We start from the raw sequence: 19,041 nt of genomic DNA on the forward strand, positions 1-19,041 counted from the left end.
CATAGAGGAGAGTTGTTCTTACTGTGTTACATGGCATATAGATATTTATTGCACCAGTAATTCATATGTTTGACACTGTCTTTCAGAAGACTGTTCTTACTGGTGATAACATTGAGGTGTATGTTTAACATGCACTGCATATGTCTACAATTCTAAGATTGCAGTTATAGATAACTGCTATTCTCAGACTTATGTAAAGTTAGGGAAAAGTGCACTCTGTTGTGGAGAGTCTGCAAGAGGCCTGTTCACTGGCAGTGAGTGCAGAAGGCTAAATTCTACTTAAATAGAATTAGTCCCAAGCATAGTTCTGGTAAAATAGAAAATGACATTGCAAATCACTTAATGTTAAATATATTTCAAACCAAGCTTTGAAATAATGCCAAAATCCTGGCAGAAATTTCAAACAATGAAAACAGCAGATGAAAAGTAGCAGGGATAGGCTGTTGCTCTTTTCAGCATATATTGGGGAAACTGTTTGTTTGTCTTGAATTTTCTTTCTGGCAGTGTTAATTCTAAGTTGCAAAGAAGTCATTACTGTCTTAGGTTATCAGGTGTTAAAGGATCAAGGAGACTGTGTAGGTGAAATGGTTGCTTGTTTGTAGTAGCAATTTGAGTTTTCATTGTGAAAAAATATTTTATGCAAGAGCACAAAGATGTTGACAAGGGATGTAGGTTACTTGATAAGTGTGAACAATCTGCAATGAGTCTAGATGGAGGTCGTGTATGTGAAGATGTCTGTTTTTTAATAAGAGAACGGAGAAACCAATGCAAGTTGCATTAGGAGAATGTGTAGTCTTCGGCAATCAAATGCCTTTTCACTGTAGTTTTTCATCACTTTGATACATAAAGAACCAGGAAAAAATGTCTGGAAGAAGCTCCTACAACAAGTCAGCTTGGAGCGAAGGTATCAGTAGAGAGGAGAGACTCATGAAGCCTCTCACAGGAAAGGAGTTTAATTTGCACTTTTGGGAGGGCCAGCAAATGGAAGACAACCCATAGCTGGAAGCTGATCTGCAGTGCAGGTTTACTAGCTCCCCTCTGTTCTCTTCCCTTTACATGTTGGAGCATTCCCATCACATAGCAACATGGAAAGTTCTTTCTAGACTCCCAGTGCATATTGATTCCTATTATGAGTAATTTTCTGTCTCCTTTGACTATGAGTAGACTGGTTTCCAAATATATGCATCAGAATTAGGTCCTTGAGACTAGATGGTGTGCATCCGCATCCCACCAGACCTTTTCCTCTGTCTAGCTTGCATTGAAAAGAACAAAATGCTTTTTAGTTACCAGCTTCCCCCTTTGTTGAAAATTTACTGTTTCTGCATAACCCTGTGTGATCTACAGTGATTCTGGCTTAGCAGTTAGCTTCTGTGGCTTTTATGGACTTGGTGATGCTTCCAGGACTCTAAATCTTTGAACCTAACATCTTGATGGAAATAATTTTTGTTGTTCTCTGTTGGGTGGTGGGTTTTTTCCTTTTTAATGTATATAGTGTACTGCTGAGCCAAGCAGATATAAAATTCCTTCTTGGGACATAGAGACATACATGTTTACACAAGACACATGCAAGGTGCCATATGGCAAAACCCCAGTTTTCATTCCCTGCACATCCTTGTGTTTCAAATGTTTGGGAGAGCATATACCCCTGTGGAGTCTTTACATGGTCTGCTGGCTAGAACTTCCATGGAAAAGAGAGACTAAATGGACTAAGTAAAATATAGGGGAGTGGAGATCTGGGAGTTTAAAAGTTCAGGGTTTAGTAAGTAAATGGGAAAGCAATAACCCACATGCAGTTCATAGTAGGCATGCTCTGGCTATTAGTGAATTAAATGGCTTAGAGGAAAAAAGAAAAGGAATAGATTTTCTCAAACTGTGCATGTATGGAAAGATCCTGTCTTCTCAATGGAGTCCTATAATCGATGATGAAACCATGCTTACAATAGGAACAATTCAAGTATCCTCATCACAAAATGTGTGAACTTCTGTCTTGAAAGAGTCACTCTGGAGTTCTTTTAACCTACAGGCCCCGTCTAACTACAGGCTGCTGTGAAAACCCTGGTGCTGTCCATTTAGAGCAACAAAAAAGACAAACCAAAGGGGACAAGGGCAGGTGAGTGTGTACATAACCCTCAGTGGTGTAGAGTTGTCTTATACCTTACACCAATAGGCACAATGGCGTTTATATGGGGGGTGCGGATTGATTTGTCCTGGTTCAGCTGGTGTCTGGGAGCACCGGTTGTTGATCAATCTCATGTGAAAGCAGGGAGTTTAAACTAGATAGGCTGACAGCAGCTTCTGTGTGTTATGTGTGTTGCTCACGTTGAAAAATACGGTTGCCTGCTACCCAGATAGTGTGGCCAGCTTCAACTAGGGTTAAAACTTGTGCATCTAAATAGTACAGTGGATTTAGTAGAGCCAGCTTTGTACAGTGCCACAGATGCAAGACTATTGCCACATCCTGGAGCATGTACTGGAAGGTGAGGCAGAGGTTGGAGAGGGTTAAAGATGGCAGTGGAAGAGAGAATTTCAAACCGAGCTTAGAAATGAAAGGGAAATGGAGATGAATGGAGAAGTGGGAAAGGAGAACAGGGCCAATGAGTGTATTTGCGTCTCCTTTGAACATGTTTACTCATAAGGTGGCAGAGGCACCACTATTCTCCTGTGTTTGGCAGGGCAAGGAGAATCATAATGTTATATCCTACCTATCAGAAATCCTGAGAGTGAAACCTATTCCAAACACAGTCTTCTTAAAAAGAGAGAGAGAAATACATCAAATTTCATTACATTGAGCTTATATTCTCTAAGTGCCCATTAAGAGGGTTTTAGGATTTCCTTTTAATTAAAATAATGTTTGTTGAGCTTAATATTTTCCTAAAACATTTATTTTAATGTCTTTTCCCTGTTACTAAAATCCAAGCAGTGAGGAAGGATAACTGACCACAAAAAAGGCCAGATGTGCTGAGAACAATATTTTTCAGATTGCCTGGCAACAGGCAAAAGGTGATTCCAAGCTGAGAAGACTCTGTAACAATGAATGCAATGACAAGACCTGTGTTTCATCAGGCTGCAAAAGGTTTTGTCTTGATTGCCACAAAAGAGGGCAATGGTCATTTTCAGTCTGCTCTCAGCTCTGTTTGGGGGCATAATTTAGAGGTCTGAGATCCAAATAGGAAGCCAAGAATGTTGAGTTTCAAACCTGAGTGTAGTGAAAGACTCCTTGTGATAGTAGGCTGTTATTTTACTTCTCTGACAATCTATTCACTATTGCCTAAAATGGTTATATTCTCACATATCTAAAGCCTAACTCAGAACATCAACTAAGGCTGTGAAGTCACTGGAACCTGAGCACGTGGCGTGTATTTTCCCGAATCTTGGCCATACTCACTAACTCCAAAAACTGTTGTGAAGGTCTCTGCTGGAAATCTAAACTACGTAACATTGCAAGCCATTTTAGCAGTGAAAGATGTAGTGTATTGTTACTGTGTTCTTCGCCTGCCTGTTGGACTCCAAGATTACCTTTAAAATATCATGAAAAAGTCAAATATGGGAGCTGTATCTATCCATGTGCTCGAAGGTGAAAAGGTTACAGATCTCTAAACTACTAAAATGTTTTCAAATTTTTTAAAATTAGACTGATATAAAATCAACAATGCTTCTTTATTCAGTAAAGCCAGCCCTACTGATTCACTCTTTTAAGATACTATGTGTAGTCTACAAAAAGAAATTCCACAGAACTGAAATAAAATGCAGTCCAAGTAACTTGTTTTAATAATAAATTGAACATGAAATAACAAATATAGATGTAGGAGAACTTAGGGTCCAGAATTTACTAGAAAGACACACATGGGTTATATTTATCTTTCACAAGTTCTTAAGATTGATACTCGACAGTTTATTTCACTAGCTGGGTTGTTTTTTGTTTACAAGAGTTCTCTTAGCCCTTCTGTCTTCACTCATACATCAATGTGAAAGCAAAGAAATAAGTATTTCTGTTATAGGATTTTATAGCATGGCTTAATAAAACTTGCAGGAAAGAGATCCTTCTTTTTTATTCTAAGCTTATTGAATGCTGTTGGTTTTAACCCAAATCTTTTATAGATTTGTATCATGTGTATCTATTTTCAAATAGGCAGAGGATCTGCCACCTCTGTTTTGATACACAAATGTAGGACAATTTGGATCTTCACTTGGCTCTCACTGTAAAGTGTGGTCTACTCTGTAATAAAGGATCTTTTGGCTCTCACTTACTGTGTTTTTATTAAGATAGTGTACAAGAATTGTAAAAAAATGAAGCCAAGTCTCTACCAGCTGTATGAAACAGGCCTTAAAATGTGAACAGGCTGTAACTGATACAGAGATCTAGGGTAAACCCTGAGTATGGTGTGAGCTGCTTTGTTCATCTTTGAGATAGGATCTCTTGAATGCAGCAGTGAAAATTTAGTGCTGTTATTGTTAACCCCTTCAGTCCTCAGGTAAGGGCAAACAGCAACAAGGGACTCAGAGATCTCTTGTCTTGATGCTTTGGGGAAAGAATTGTTGCCTTCCTTTGCCAGAACCAAAGGAGCTGTGCGTGACAAATGGTCATACTGAAAGTCAACATGGGCTACCCAATGGGCTTAAAGAACTGTATAATTATATTGGAACATTTTTCGTAACTTTTCCATATAACCTTGATTTTGATAGTCACTATCTGTGTAGTTGTTTCCGCAGCATGATATTCAGATTGTGCATTTACTACCTGTGCATCACGGAAGACTCAGATAATTAGTAGAACAAGGAAGGAATTCTGCACCCTAATGCACTGCTCTGGGGCTATTCAGCTCTAAGCGGTTTCTTGCTGCCTTCTGTACCCCAGGAAAGAAACCTAGTGGTGCACAGTATTGATATCACTGATACTGAAATCAAAACACAGAGAGACCTTCCAAAAATACAGAGTAGAACTTAGCTTGTAATAGAACGATAGAGTTTTCAAAGCTTTGTGAGAGTATACATTTACCTACATAAAGAGTCATGGTCAGACAATCTGGGACCATGTCATGTTTGTGTGATTTAAAAAAGGTAATCTTTCATAGTCAAATGTTATTGGAAATCTTCTACTGAATTAGCAATTATTGCAAAGATGTCTTAAAGTGCAGACCTCTCCTCTTTCAAGTGGTGAGAAACCCAAATGTCTAGAGGTTTGTTGTGTACCAGATGGTGCAAATGACTGCAATGAGGTCAAGAAAAGATCTGAACATCCTCTCTTTTGGGTCTCCGGGCCAAGATCTGGAAGTCCATGTTTAGGATATCTTGTTATGAGCTTGAAGATCTAAGTGAAAATAACAACGTTACATCTGGGTAAAGTCTGCTTAAGGCTGTAATGTCATACATGGCTAATCACACCAGCCTGCTTCTGAAGCGTTTTTCCTTCAGTTAAGCTGTGTCCATAGGAGAAAAATTTAGACCCAAACTCGTATCCCTTCTAGTAGTGGTTCACTGAAACTGAAGGAGAAACCATGTTTTTTCACAAGGCATAGCAGATCTGTCTCCACAATCACAGAGAAGGACTTGCCTTGTAGGAGGTGTAAGAATAACTATAGAATCAGTTTTCCAACCTTTATGCTACTTTTCTGTTCCTCAGGCTTGGTGTTGTAGGGTTAAGACAAGCCCTCCCATTCGCCATACAGAATGGCACGATGGGCATGAAAAGCTTTGGGAAAGTGTTGATTTTGTTGAAAATGCTCTATGTTCATGAATCATTTTGAAGTTTCTGTGTTTTGAAGCATTCCGTTCATTCATTAGAGCCTTCAAGCAGGCAGCATAGTGCTCTGCATCTCTCTTGGTGCTTTTAAATTACTGACTGTATAGGAGTTGTGGCAGTCACTCCAGCCATACAGTAGTGGAGGTTATTCAGTGCTAGTTATGTGGAATGAGTTGCTGAGTATGGGTACAGTACCTTCCCTACGATACATGGCTTTGCTGTGTTGGCACCTTTTGAGTTAATATTTTCCTCCCAGTGGAGGGCTTTGATGGCTTCTTCCAGCGTGGATGATTTTCACTTGTTTGAGAAAATCTGGTACTGTTTGGTCTTTCACTCGTCTCACGTGACTCATCCAGCTGCCAGTAACTGCGTTCCATTTCTCAGTGTTGTCGTGGTAAACTTTGGACATTGCATCCAAGCAAAACCAAGAATGGCAAATTTTTTTTAAAAAAGAAGTAATTAAAGAGAATGAAGCAGTAAGGAAAAAAAAAAAGCAAATGACCTAGTTTGGTCTTCGCCGCAAAACCCACAATGCTCTGGGGATATCTAAGTATGTTAGGCAAATATTTCAAATCTATCTCTATTTCGAATGTGAGTCATTTCAATTATACATTGTTTCAGTTATTTGTTCATTGGCCTTAATTAGGTAAACTCCAAAGCACTGCAACATGTGTTTATTGTTGAAGAATTACCCTTTTGGTAAGTTCTTGCTCTTATCTTCTTAGCCTTAGTAGCTAATTTTATCAGTAAGAGTGAAGCCTTCCTGAATGGTAAATGAGATGTTCCCCAGGGAAGAACAAGAGCTATTGCCCTTTAGTAGGGTTGTTTTAAATGTTGATCTCATTGTTACATAGATTTACCTTTCTGTGAGGAGATGTTCCCTTTTCCTCTACGAGAATTTACCCCTAGCCAGAAATGTAGGGCTGACTCTGCAGATCCTGACCAGTATGAGCTGTCCTTCCAGAGGTGTGTAGCCTCATCACAATCAATGGGACCAATTCTCACATGACTTAATCTGGCATAAATCAAGAAAAAACTCCCCCAAAGTCAGTTACCCCAGAATGAAAGAAGCAAGATATCCAAAATTGAGCTAACTTGATTACTCATATGGAAGGAATTGCCTGATTGCAGCCTTTGCACACTACTGTATCAACCTCTTCCGTTCCCTTCACGAGCATTTACATTTAAAGGTATAAATCAAAACTGTAGGACAGAATAAGAGAAAGACAAAAGTTACCTTGATGGATTCCACTTCCATGAGATCCTTCTGGAAACCATTCTGCTTTTATTAGATTTACTCTCTGTAAATTAGGATTAGTTTTTTATATGAGTTTATGAAATAGCTATAGTTCTACTGAAAGCAGGGTGAACCCTCTGGTATAAGGCAGGGAGTATGCGCTCTTTTCATCTGTTATTGGTAAGTTACAGTATGTAGGTTAAAAGCCCCTTGATACCAGTGAAAGAAGAGATCTAGTTCCAGACATGGAAAATGCTTAAATCTTGTGTATGCCAGCCAGTGATATTAATATTGTATGAAACAGCCAGTTGTCAAAGGGCCAGATTCTGTTCTCAGTTACACTGGTGTAAACCAGACTTTTTTTCCTTTTTTTCAAAGGCAATGAATTTGCTTTCACATGTGCTTGAACAGTTGACCATACAGGCTGGTTGTCTGTGTTCAGACACAATCTCTTGGTTCTTGTTTTAGTTGCTGGGGGGTGGGGGGAGCAAAAGTGAGCTGTTGGTGTTGTTCCCTGTCCGTCATTGTTCCAGCTGCCATGCGGTGGGCCCATTTTCCGAAGGCTTTGATGCAGATGCAACTTCATTCAAAGCACTGTTGTGCAAGAAATTTTTAGCTCTTGTTAATAAATCTGTAAGGTACTTTGTGCAGGCAAATGTACGGTGGATTGGCTGAAGCACATAATTTCATGGATTTAGCATAAACATTCTGTTCCTTTGTAGGGAGAAAACATATTTTCTGATTTGACAACTACAAGAGAAGATAATAACTTTTGACAGCACAGGGATAGTGTTCATGTTATTCTAGGAAATCTCTGTCTTCACACAAATAGGTATCATTGTGTGCTACAGTTGGTATTGCTGAACTTTGGTGGAAGCTTCAAGTTTCTATGTTTTGATAATATGATAAAATGGATAAAATGTGTATTTAGAAAGCCCTAATGAATTTCAGACTTGTATCATTTGAGGAATGAAAGAAAGTGGTTTTATTATAAGTCCAGTATAAATCTTTAACATTTTTAAAGAATCCACAGTATTTTGGAGGGAAGATACATCTTGAATATATTCCAGGTAACATTGCTGATGGAAAAAGTGAGGAACTGTGAATTGGGTATTGTAAGTATGACCAATTTACCAACTTCTCTTGGTCATGTGGCCTTTAAAAGTGTATAGAACTTATTTCACCAGTGTTCAACAGTGTATTTAGATACCCTTAAAATGTGATTCATCTATCCAAATTAACAACCACAAGTCTGATTATACAGTCTTGCTAAGGTAGATGTTACCCCTGAAGTGAGTTAAATTATGATGCAATGAAGCCAGAATAGGAATGGAATAAAGCCTGGTGGAGCTGTGGACTCCAAAGGACATAATGATAATTTATGTCATGATTACAAGCAGGGCAGAGCTACTCGTCACAAACACCCACTATAAGCTGAAAGGCATCCAAAGTGATCTTCTTAAATGCCTCAGTCCAAAACCACCAAATACAACTGACTGCCCTGCGCAGGCCAAAAGATGCTACATTTCTGTACAGCTTCTTAGTCTCTTCAGAGTCATTCAGAACAATCACATTGTGTTGGTGAATTCAGGTCTCTGAATATAAATCCGAAATAACTGGAACATATGTATTAATTACCATGAAGAAGGCTAACAGCCCATTTTGTATAGTTTAAATACAAATTGGTTTCTCTTTAAAATCTCATGTATCATTCCTAAAAATCTTACGTGGACTTTTTGTTTGTATAAAATAATACTGGCCTACACTTCCTAAGACTTATCACGTGCCTTGGTATTGTGGTGGAGCTGAGTAGGAAAAACCCGGTATTGTTTTTCCAATTTTAAAGATTCTGGCTTCTTAAAAAAATAAAAATGAAATAAATAAATGGTCAAGAAATGTAATGTATCAGTAAGCACTGAAAACTTTTCACTGGAAACAGGGAATTCTATTCTGGAAATGTCACAGTAATGCCTCGTGAAACTTGTAATTTGGGTGTCACATGTACCCACTCTTGTCTCTGGGTCTGGATGCTTGCCTGGACCATGTCTTCATCTGCCATGGTCTGCCCTATTACAATGGTGCCATGGAGCCCAGCCAGTGGAGGAGAATGGACTTTTGTGTTGTGATCCCTTTCACAAATTCTCCAGTTACCAGAGGGGTTTTTTTGCCTTCCCCAGTCACCTGTTTCTTCTCATTTATACTCACCAAAACCCTGAACGTGATTCTCATTGCTTTCAAAACATTCATTGACTGTAATTAGAGGACCACAGCAGCTTAGACTCTCCCACTTGCCTTTCATTTGCTGTAGGATTAGAATTGTAGAATCCTGTAGGTTGGAAAAGACCTTAAGATCATCGAGTCCAAATGTAAACCTAACACTGTCAAGTCCACAAGCATTAGCAGCTGTCCATGAGAGGAAATGGGGGTTCATGTATGTTAGGGGTACCTTTGCTCTGAGGAGCTGTGCTGAAGCAGTAACTGACTAAAATGAGCGCAATCTCTGATTGGAACTTCATAAAGGATGTAACAAAACTGCAGTGATGATTGCAAAACTTCATGAGTACAGTTTTACTTACCCTGATATAATGAAAATATAATTAACTAGATACCGTGATATGTGTTTAATTATGTAATATTATACCTGTGAAATACCTAATACCTTTATTATATAGGTGTAAAGCTCAGTACAGACTGGGTGATTAATTGATTGAGAGCAAGTGCAGATGTCTAAAAGTCAGATACTCAGTTTAAGTTACTTGTTTAGGCCCCTTCTGTAGTCAAGGGGAAGAGGAAAGCATATCCTGAAGTTGCATGAGCGCATCTTAGACACCAATTTTGGGATGGCTGAATGACATAGGCGTTGTCTGGGTAAAACTCAGAGACAGCAAAACTACGGTGAGATGAATCATGCCTTGTAACACCTTAGTAAAGAACAAACCTTGATGCTTACGAGAATCAGTGATTTGCATGAAACTGAGCAGAGGCTTTATCTTTTCTGTCACTTTGACTGCAGAATTTGTTTTCTGCCTCAATGTGCAACACTCAGTGCCTCCATAGGGAAGGGACTAACTACAGTGCAGTCTAGCTCTGTAGTACCCATCACCATGAGCACTGGGTCCAAGGGTGAAGGAGTTACTTTCTAGACTGTGTATGAAAACTACAGAAATATGCTTGCCATTAGTATCTGACACCATTACATTTTGTCTCCATGAAAAAAACAGATTAGAAGGAGACCATAGAATCATAGAATGGTTTGGTTGGAAGGGACCTTAAAGACCTAGTTCCAATCTCCCTGCCATGGGCAGGGACACCTTCCACTAGTATTTTAAAGCATGATTCACATACAATAGTGAAAATGATGGTAAATGGCTATTGTGACTTTTTTAGCTATCCTCTGAAGGTTGGATTTCTTACAAATACTTTTACACAGGCTTATCTATGAGCATTTGTCTAGTTCATTAGAGATAAAGAACCCAATTAATATCCTTTAAATTAAATGGAATTCCTAGTGTTTGACCAATGCAATCTAAATTCTCAGTTCCCCCTTTGTCCTCTCTTTTTAGCTAGATTATAATTTGTGGTTACATATATATTTCTGAAGAATATTGCTATAGCTCTAGTCTGTTTTTTCATGTCTGGTAAAATGTAATATTCACCAGAGCAGAATGTATTATTATTAGCATTTATAATAATAGTGTACTTGGAAAATACAGTTAAATGTATACATTGAAACAAAATTAGTTACATTTTTTCACACTATTGACCTGACAGTAAAGTAGAAAAATGCCCATCTAAAGTTATAATGACAGAGATAATTGCCTGCAAAGAAAAACTTGACTTAACATCACTGTTTTCAGAGAGCTCCTCTCCACGAAAATAAAAGGATCTGAAACATCCCACTCCGAAATCTAACACAGGCAAGACTCTACTGTAAAAATACACAGAAGGAAAGGAAGCTGTCAGACTAAGTTTTTTTCAGTTAGATTATGAAGTGTAAAATAGCCACAAAACTTAAAATGGGGAACAAACTGACTGTAGTTCACAGATCCAAACTCCTTTGCAATTAATTTTTGCTTCCTTGTGAAACCTTTCATTTCCACTGTCATGTCATTTACAAGAATTTTTGCAAGGAGATCCTAAACAAGTATGCAAAATAGTAGTCAGCGTAGAGGGTTCTTAGTCAAAGGCTTACAATTTTTTTTTTTTTTTTTTTTGACAGTGAACGGTGGCTACAATCATTGTAACTTGATCTCTGAGAAGAAGAACATGATGGACATGGAGACAACAAGTAGCTCAGTACCTGTCTGCAGACAAGGTCTGTTCATCCACACAGGAAACTCACTTATGCGAGACCACCCACTGTCCTGTGAGAGACTGCTTCATGTTGGTCAGCTGAACTTGACACACTCGGATATAAGGTATCGCTGCAAGTTTTATCAGTTGATATGCTTTGCTTTTCTGGAGTGCTGCTTTGTTGGAACTATTTCCCAGTAGCATCCATGGGTGCTATATTTGAAAGAGTACTTTTGGCTTTTACTTAATTTTGGAAGACTTTGGATGCTGATTTAACCGCACTGCTCATTTGCAGGTTCGTACTGCAGGAACATGCAGGTCTGCACAGACAATTGTCCCAGGCAGTGCCAGGAGGAGTCACTGTGTATGCAGCCACAGCCCCTTGAATTGAAGTTTAAATACAGCTTCTCTGTGGGGGCTCTTCCAGGATGCTCAAAAGTCAATGACAGTTTTGCTGGGGGCTTAAGTAGGGTCAGACTTGCCTCCTCTGTACCTCCACCCTTCACCCCAATGCCATGTTGTTTCCAAATTGCAGCCTGGAAGGCAGGGATGATACTTACTCCCAAACCAATGTCTCCCATATGGCAATTTGGCATGCTACCATCAAACCTACAGGAAGCCAATGCCACTTTTATTTCTACAGCATTTCCTTTAATGAAGTATATTCAATGTTCCCATACAGCCACATCCTTGGTATTTGCTTTTAAGGCCGTAATGTGAAAATTTGGTCTCTGGTTTTGATATATACACTGTAGTTGGATATGCTATGAACAGAATCTCTGTTTAAACATTTGCTATAAATTAATTATATGAAAACACAGAACTCTATTATTTTTTTGTTGTTGTTACAAATTTAACATTACCAGATTTTAAACAAGTACCCTAAACAGACATCCATTGTGAATAGAAGCCTGCTACAAATTAAAATCTGTCCATCTATTTTAATTACACTGCTTTTTGGCAGGGGATATAATACAGAATAATCTTGACCTTTTGAAGAGCTGTAGAAAAGAAAAACCTCAATAAAGTTGCAGCCTTTATCTTAGATACTTGGAATAATTGGCACTCTGTGCATGGGACTATCAAGCCGAAGTTTCCTTAGTCACAGCAAGAGGAAATATGGCCTATAGCTTAGTCTTGGAAATCTGACTGTTTCTGATTTTATTATACATATTTATGTCTTGCTTCCCCTTTTCCATTTACTGGTGGGGTAAGAACATCTGTGTTTTCAGGAGGAAGAGGCACAGCAATATGGCAAGCAAGTGGAAAGAGCTTTTTGGTTTTTTGTTTGAAAAGGACAAATAATATCCGTGCTACATAACAAAATATTCTGCTATTGCTACAAAGATTTGTAGATGCTGTTGCAACTGGATGGAATTCTGCTTCCTCCTGGCTTTTTTATGGCTTAATGTGGGACTGGCAGTTATCAACCTTTTTTTATTCTGTCAGTGAGGACAATTATGAAACAAAGATAATTAGAGTAGGAGCAAACAAAAAGGGGAAGAGAGTAGTCCGCTTAGATCTTTTTGAACCTTTGTGTAAAATCTGTAATGAGGAAATGACAGATACCTGCATACAGGGCATCACAGTACGCACCCTCAGAAATACGAACCCCTTCCAGCCCCCATTTGGAAGAGGATTCCCAGAACAACATAAAGGATTGTCTGCTGCATAACATGAGAAAGTAGCAGGTGATACGCCTGATTCCCTCCCCTTTGCTTTGTAGCATGGTCTAAAGCCTTGAGGCTCTGCTGCTTCTAAGCAACAGTTTGGAAATGTTTGGAGAGTATCTTGAAGGACCCTTCCATTCCTTTACGGCTTGATTGTGTGTCCCACTGGTCATATTCTGCTTGTATGTCCACCTGGCTAATACTACTTTTGTCTGCATGGGATTTGCGAGGTAAAGCCAATGCCCAGCTCTGCTCTATGAACCTCATAGACACAATGTCTAATTTTATGACTGTGCTACTCATGAGACATATGGTGGTACAGAGCCAAAACCTTGGCATGTGAGAGAAGGTGGACAGCAGTTAGGACAATTTCCGTTCATGGTATTTGTGATGCTAAAGGTTCTTGACAAGCAAGTAGCAGAAAACATGGCCTTTCCCTGAAGATCTGAAAACAGAACACAAATGAGGTGGGTGTGAATGCCCACCAGGTTCCACTGAAGTCAATAGGAGCCAAGGGTGCTCTGTGCCTTCCCAGATTTCAGCCTTCATTACAAAATAGGTGAGAGAAATAGGGCTGGAATGCACAGATACTGGAGCACAAAGAAGTCAGGGCAAGCTCTGTTTGGTTGTTCTGTCCAGCTGTAGTGATCAGCACAGAATTAAAGGAAGATACAAATTCAAACAGTCTCTCTGGGTTGAGCTTTGAACCACTCTGCATTTCTAGGATATGGAATGTCCAAGGAAAACCCAAAGAAACCAGAGAACACCTCCCCTAGCAATCCAAAATCTCCCTCAGGATTTGGGGTTATGATTGGCTTTGTCCTTTTTTCCCTCAGTGCACTGAAACTTGTTATCCCCTTCAGCTTCTCCCTGAATAACTTTCTCTTGGAAACTGTATTCTAGGGATGACTGCCTTAATCCAAGAATCACGGTGCCTCTTCTTCCTGGCCCCCTTTCCCCACTCAGTTAATAGCTTTTAAGTTGTGTAACGTAATTGCTGCTACATGCTATCCGTGAATGCAATGTGTGTGGGACTGGAAAAGTCCTAGTACCTTCCTTACCACAACTGGAGTCAGCACACAGCTAATGTTGGCCTTTTGTCAAATAATCCATTATCAGACACAGTAAACCCGCCCACGCTGTGCTCAGTGCTCGGCATATAAAACCCAGGGAAGACATCAGAGCAGTTAGATAGTGTTGCAAAGGGTCCCTGGATGTGCAGCAGAACAATCCCCTCTAGCTTCTTAAAGCTGTCAGTTATCACTGATTGCACATTTACAGTGGCAATTGAAGGCATGTATGTTTTGTAAATAATCTGGAGATTTCAGATACAGTCATCTTTTCCTCTGAGGGCAGCTGGGAACTGTAGTACTTCTGGCATGGTGCTACTGGCCTCGTGCTCTGGCTCCAATTACCACGTAAGGGAGTCTCTTTGGAAACGCTGCCTTAGTATCCTCTGAGAGGCTGCTGTTACTCTTCAAATGCCTTACACTCAGCTTTCATGTGCTTAAGCAGCAATTCTGTTCCCTCAGACTGTCCATCCCTGGTACACGGACGCTCCCTGTGAAGAGAGGTTTGTGGGGTATATTCTCCTGCTGACCCCACTCCCTTCCAGGGTTGCTCATCTGGAAGCCCCCCAGAGCTGCTCGTGCTGATCCACATGTCCACACAGTGCTCTTTACACTGTCCTGTTATCCTTTGTGTCTCTCTCTCTTCGCTTGGCTGTTTGCTTCTTTTGCATTAATATTTGGCTACTGTCCAGAGATTGTGAAATCCTTACGGCCAGCACTGCCTGTGTGTACCAGGCCTGGAATCTGATCCCTGACTGTAACAGCAAGATGCCATTACAGGAGCAAATAATCAATGGGTATAAGAGGAGCCACCCAGCCAGCTGGATGCCAGACACCTTGTTTCTCTCTCGCATTAGTTTTGTTTCTGCGCTCCTTCTCCCTCCATGCCCACCCAGGACTGGGAGGAATGAGCAGGGCTTTCGCTGGAACAAAATTCTGCCAGGAATACAGAAAGTTTGCGTTAATGCAACCTTGACATTAAGTACCCCAACACTCAAACATTGGGAAATTGAAAGAATGCCAGATTCTCCCAGCAGAGTTAACTAACAGAGAGTATATAATATATTTAAATATGCAGTGCTACAGAGAAAACTGCAACTCCCAGAAAGGAGTTGTTTCTGATCTGCACAAGCAGCCCATTATTATTGTTATTATCATGTAGACAGAGCATAGATAAGACCACGTCTGTGGCAATGGGAAGCATGAATTCAGTGTCTTCATCTCGTTTGCTTTTGAAATAAGGTGTTCCAGCTTGCCTTTTGATTCAAAACTCCCCTCTTCTGTGTTTCTCATATTCTGCACTGCAGCATCACAGCAATACAGTCCTGACTCCGAGTAAGATCTTGTGCTAGAAATGCAGATCGATGTTCCTGGGGGTTTTGGGAACTTAGCATTTCTCGGGACATGTATGTTTGTATCTATCCTGCAGGTACTCTGGACTGACTACAGCTTGAACTCCTCACACAAATTTCTGGCAAGATGAGAGCTTTACGTAAAACTTAATAATATATCAATTATCACAGGCTGAAATGTAAGGCTTGGGTTAGCTTTATATGATGTAAGAAATGTGTTATGTTTACTTTAGCCTAAGGCTTTGGGACCACTAAACTATGATACAAACTGTATTATTTAGAAGAGTCCTTGTACAGAAGAAACTAAATAATAGGAAATATTAGGAAATATTGTGCCTGGCATGGTATGCTGTAAAACCTTTCTCAGAATGAGTTTAAAACAGAACACTTTCTACTGAGCAATGAAGCTACAAACAAGTAGGGTAGAGTTTCCCAAACATGTGCGATGAAAGGTTTTTACGTATGCTTATGCCACATATTTTACAGACATATGGTTCTGTAAATGTTAAAAAATAATGTATGAATACTGTTGGCTTTTTTTTTTTTTAATTTGCCATCTGCAAAACCAGGTGCTTTAAGTTTACCCTGAGACCAACTGTGCAAACCTGAAGGGAGAAATTATAACTAATGGTTTATGGAAACCTCTAAAACTTTAAAATGTACTCTTTTTACATTTCTGGTGGCAAATGCAAGATCTGATTGTTCTGTAGCAATGAATGGTGGGGAATTTAACGTTTCTCATGACCTAAAGGGTTTTTTTATATCAAGCCCTACTAGCTGCAAACTGTTGGAGCTTAGAAACCTGTCACTAGTGAATGCAGTGTTGCCAGTTGTGTGCCTCAGACAGGTGTCATTTTTTGACAACCTTAATTTCATGGAAGGAAGTATTTTTGAAGCTTTTTGTTGTTGTTTTGTTTTTTTTTCTGATTGGTAGTTCTTTGAGAGTTGTTACTGAGGAAGTATTAGAAGTTGTCCCAGCTTCCCATCTTAATGTTAGTGGTGGATTAATGGAAATAATAGTCATAAAATCATCTAAGTTGTAAAATAAATGCAGGTTATTCAGCAGTGTAATGCATGTATGTGTCCAAAATACCTTATGCATATATGTTTCATGCTTTAAAATGTGTCAGATTTGTCTTAGCTCCGATGTCACACACAAGTTGCCAAATGGCCAGGTTTTCTTCAGCTTTTGAGGTGCTAGCATCAGAAAAGCATAAAATTCATTTAAGTGGAACTCGTCAGTGTAAGAGCCATGGAGCACCTCTCTGGAGGGTTTATTACTTCAGGTATAGCTTTCCTGCACACAGATTCCTCTTCTTGGTCTGGCACATCACTGCATGATGAAGCCGTAGGTTAAACCCTCCCATGCTTTAGGGATATGTAAGGAACACCCTCTGGTCCTAAGAAAAAACACACAGTTGGGTCATCCACAGTAAACGTTTATAGCTGAGATAAAATGTTTTATTTTAAGGCATAAACCAATTGCTAACTGGTTGGAAGAAAACGCTAGGAGCAAATATTTCCTAAATGCAGTGTTTTTCTGAAATGTCTATGTGGCGTTCCTCAGTGTTCTGCTTCCTGAGTGATTGGATTCAGCACACATCAAAAAAGATTAAAAATCACTTCTGCAGAACAATCTTCTTTTGATTTGCAGACCCATGTAGAATTTAATGTGAAAAATGGAAATCGGACTACATAGACTGCCAGTTTAAATCTACCGGTTGTGAACTTTTCTTAGTTATCTTTTGTAGACCTCTCAGAAGTAAATACTCAGCTGATCTGTCATTGACTCGGGACCACTGGTTGCAAGTGAGCCGTCCTTTCTTTGTGTTCCTTTTTCCCCACTGTTCTTGCTCCTTTTTTAATTTAGCAAGGGAAAGCATCTCTCTGACATGTAAGCAAAGCTCAGCTAGCCTTTTTTGATTCTTGTGCACTGAGGAAAACACCGATATTTGAATAATTCAAAAATGTCCAAAGCTCTTGAACTTCATTCTCAGCTATTGTTTTGCCTGATCTATTATGCATTGAAAACCTAGATTGTGATTGATGAACTGCTCATAGCAGTGGAGGTGAGATTGTCTGTTCTGTCTGTAACCCAGTGTGTAAAATTAATCCTGTGTAAAACGATGCTGCCTTTACAAGGGTTATAGAGGAAGCGTTGCAGATTTTTTTGGTGTAATTGCTGCATTAGACAGGCAACATTCAGCAGAAAGCAAGTGCTTCCATTCTCCAGGGCTTAACAGGTGTTGTGTCTTGTACAAAAATCATAAATCCTGTGGTAGTTAGTGATGCTTAATGAAAACTATCTTGCAGGTCACCCAGGTTTCAAGATTCAGTAGATTCTGCTGCTCCATGCCTGAATGGAAGTCACCCGGCTCAGCACATTAAACAAGAATGCCCGAGTGATTACAAGGTTCTGTCTGAGGCTTCCACACATAGGAGGATTACAGAGGGGATGGAGCTGAGAGCCTCCGGTAGTCTGCATCCTGAAATAGACCTAATGAATAATAGCTTCACAAATTCACTTTCATCCTACTTGTTTAATAATGAACATAGCTCCTCCCTGGGTTCTTTGTCACTTGGCACCCCTCAGCACTCGGCCAGGCTACAAACAAGCAACCTGAAGAAGAGATGCATCTCTGTTGTGCCGTCTTCAGCTGAAGGAATTGATATTACAGCTATCATCCGCACATCACAGACGTCACTGGTCACCTGTGTGAATGGACTGCGAACTAATTCAGCTGGCATTTCCTCTCATCCTGTGGAGATCAGTCATCACAGTGCTCAAAAATCCTCTCGTCCCCAGTCTTGCTCTCAGCCTGGGAACCCTTGCAGTATTCCCTCCCCTCCAGCATGTCTTGTACCTCTTTCCACTGAATGTGACAGAGGTGACTGTGAGCAGATACAAATGCAGCAAGTCGAGGAGAATGGAAGCCTTAGCCTCATGATGAATGGTACTAGCATTCCTCATCAAAACACCTCACACAGCACCCAGAAGGTGAGTTTCTTAAAACAAGAACCATCTGACGATTATTCTTCCACTGCTGATCTTTTTCGACATCATCAGGGGCTGCCTCCCCCTTACCATCTACACCAGCAACTAAGCCAGACTCAAGGGACACTGCCTCACTTACACACCTCTATGTCTCCCAAGTCCCTTCAGCCCAGCGACGGGGATGAACAGGACCTCAGCAATGGCAAACAGGTCTGTCAGTGGATTGACTGCAGTGCCACTTACGACCAACAAGATGAACTGGTCAGACACATAGAAAAGACTCACATTGACCAGCGGAAAGGAGAGGACTTCACTTGCTTTTGGGCAGGCTGTGTCCGCCGATATAAACCCTTCAATGCTCGTTACAAACTGCTGATTCATATGAGGGTTCATTCTGGAGAAAAACCAAACAAGTGCATGGTAAGTCTGGAATATATTTGTTTGAATAGAAACATGCTGCTCTGCTCTTTTTCTCGCTCTCTCTTCAATCTTATTCCAATATAATTGTTGTGCTTTCCTGTAACTTAGTCTGCAGCAGGCTAAAGGGGAGTTGGAGAAAACCTTAATCTAGAAGGAAATGTTTGAGTAAGAAATACTGTAGTTCTTGGAAAAGGGATTCGGTTTCCTTATATGACAGCTTAACTTTTAATACAGTGCTTTATTTTTTTTTAATATTCATTAAAG

At 39.9% G+C, this 19,041-nt stretch overlaps 1 protein-coding gene across 1 annotated transcript; it reads left to right on the forward strand.

The window, feature by feature from the left end:
• Positions 1–11,243: 11,243 nt before the first annotated feature.
• On the forward strand, positions 11,244–18,777 carry LOC104167973 (zinc finger protein GLIS3-like; the record flags this gene model as incomplete). Its single annotated transcript, XM_009708400.1, has 2 exons — positions 11,244–11,395; positions 17,676–18,777. Coding segments are annotated over exons 1-2 (1,254 nt in total), but the record flags the coding sequence as incomplete, so codon positions are not given.
• Between the last annotated feature and the right edge of the window lie 264 nt (positions 18,778–19,041).

The sequence above is a fragment of the Cariama cristata genome, unplaced genomic scaffold (assembly GCF_000690535.1).
Source record: "Cariama cristata isolate BGI_N322 unplaced genomic scaffold, ASM69053v1 scaffold15429, whole genome shotgun sequence".
NCBI lineage: Eukaryota > Metazoa > Chordata > Aves > Cariamiformes > Cariamidae > Cariama > Cariama cristata.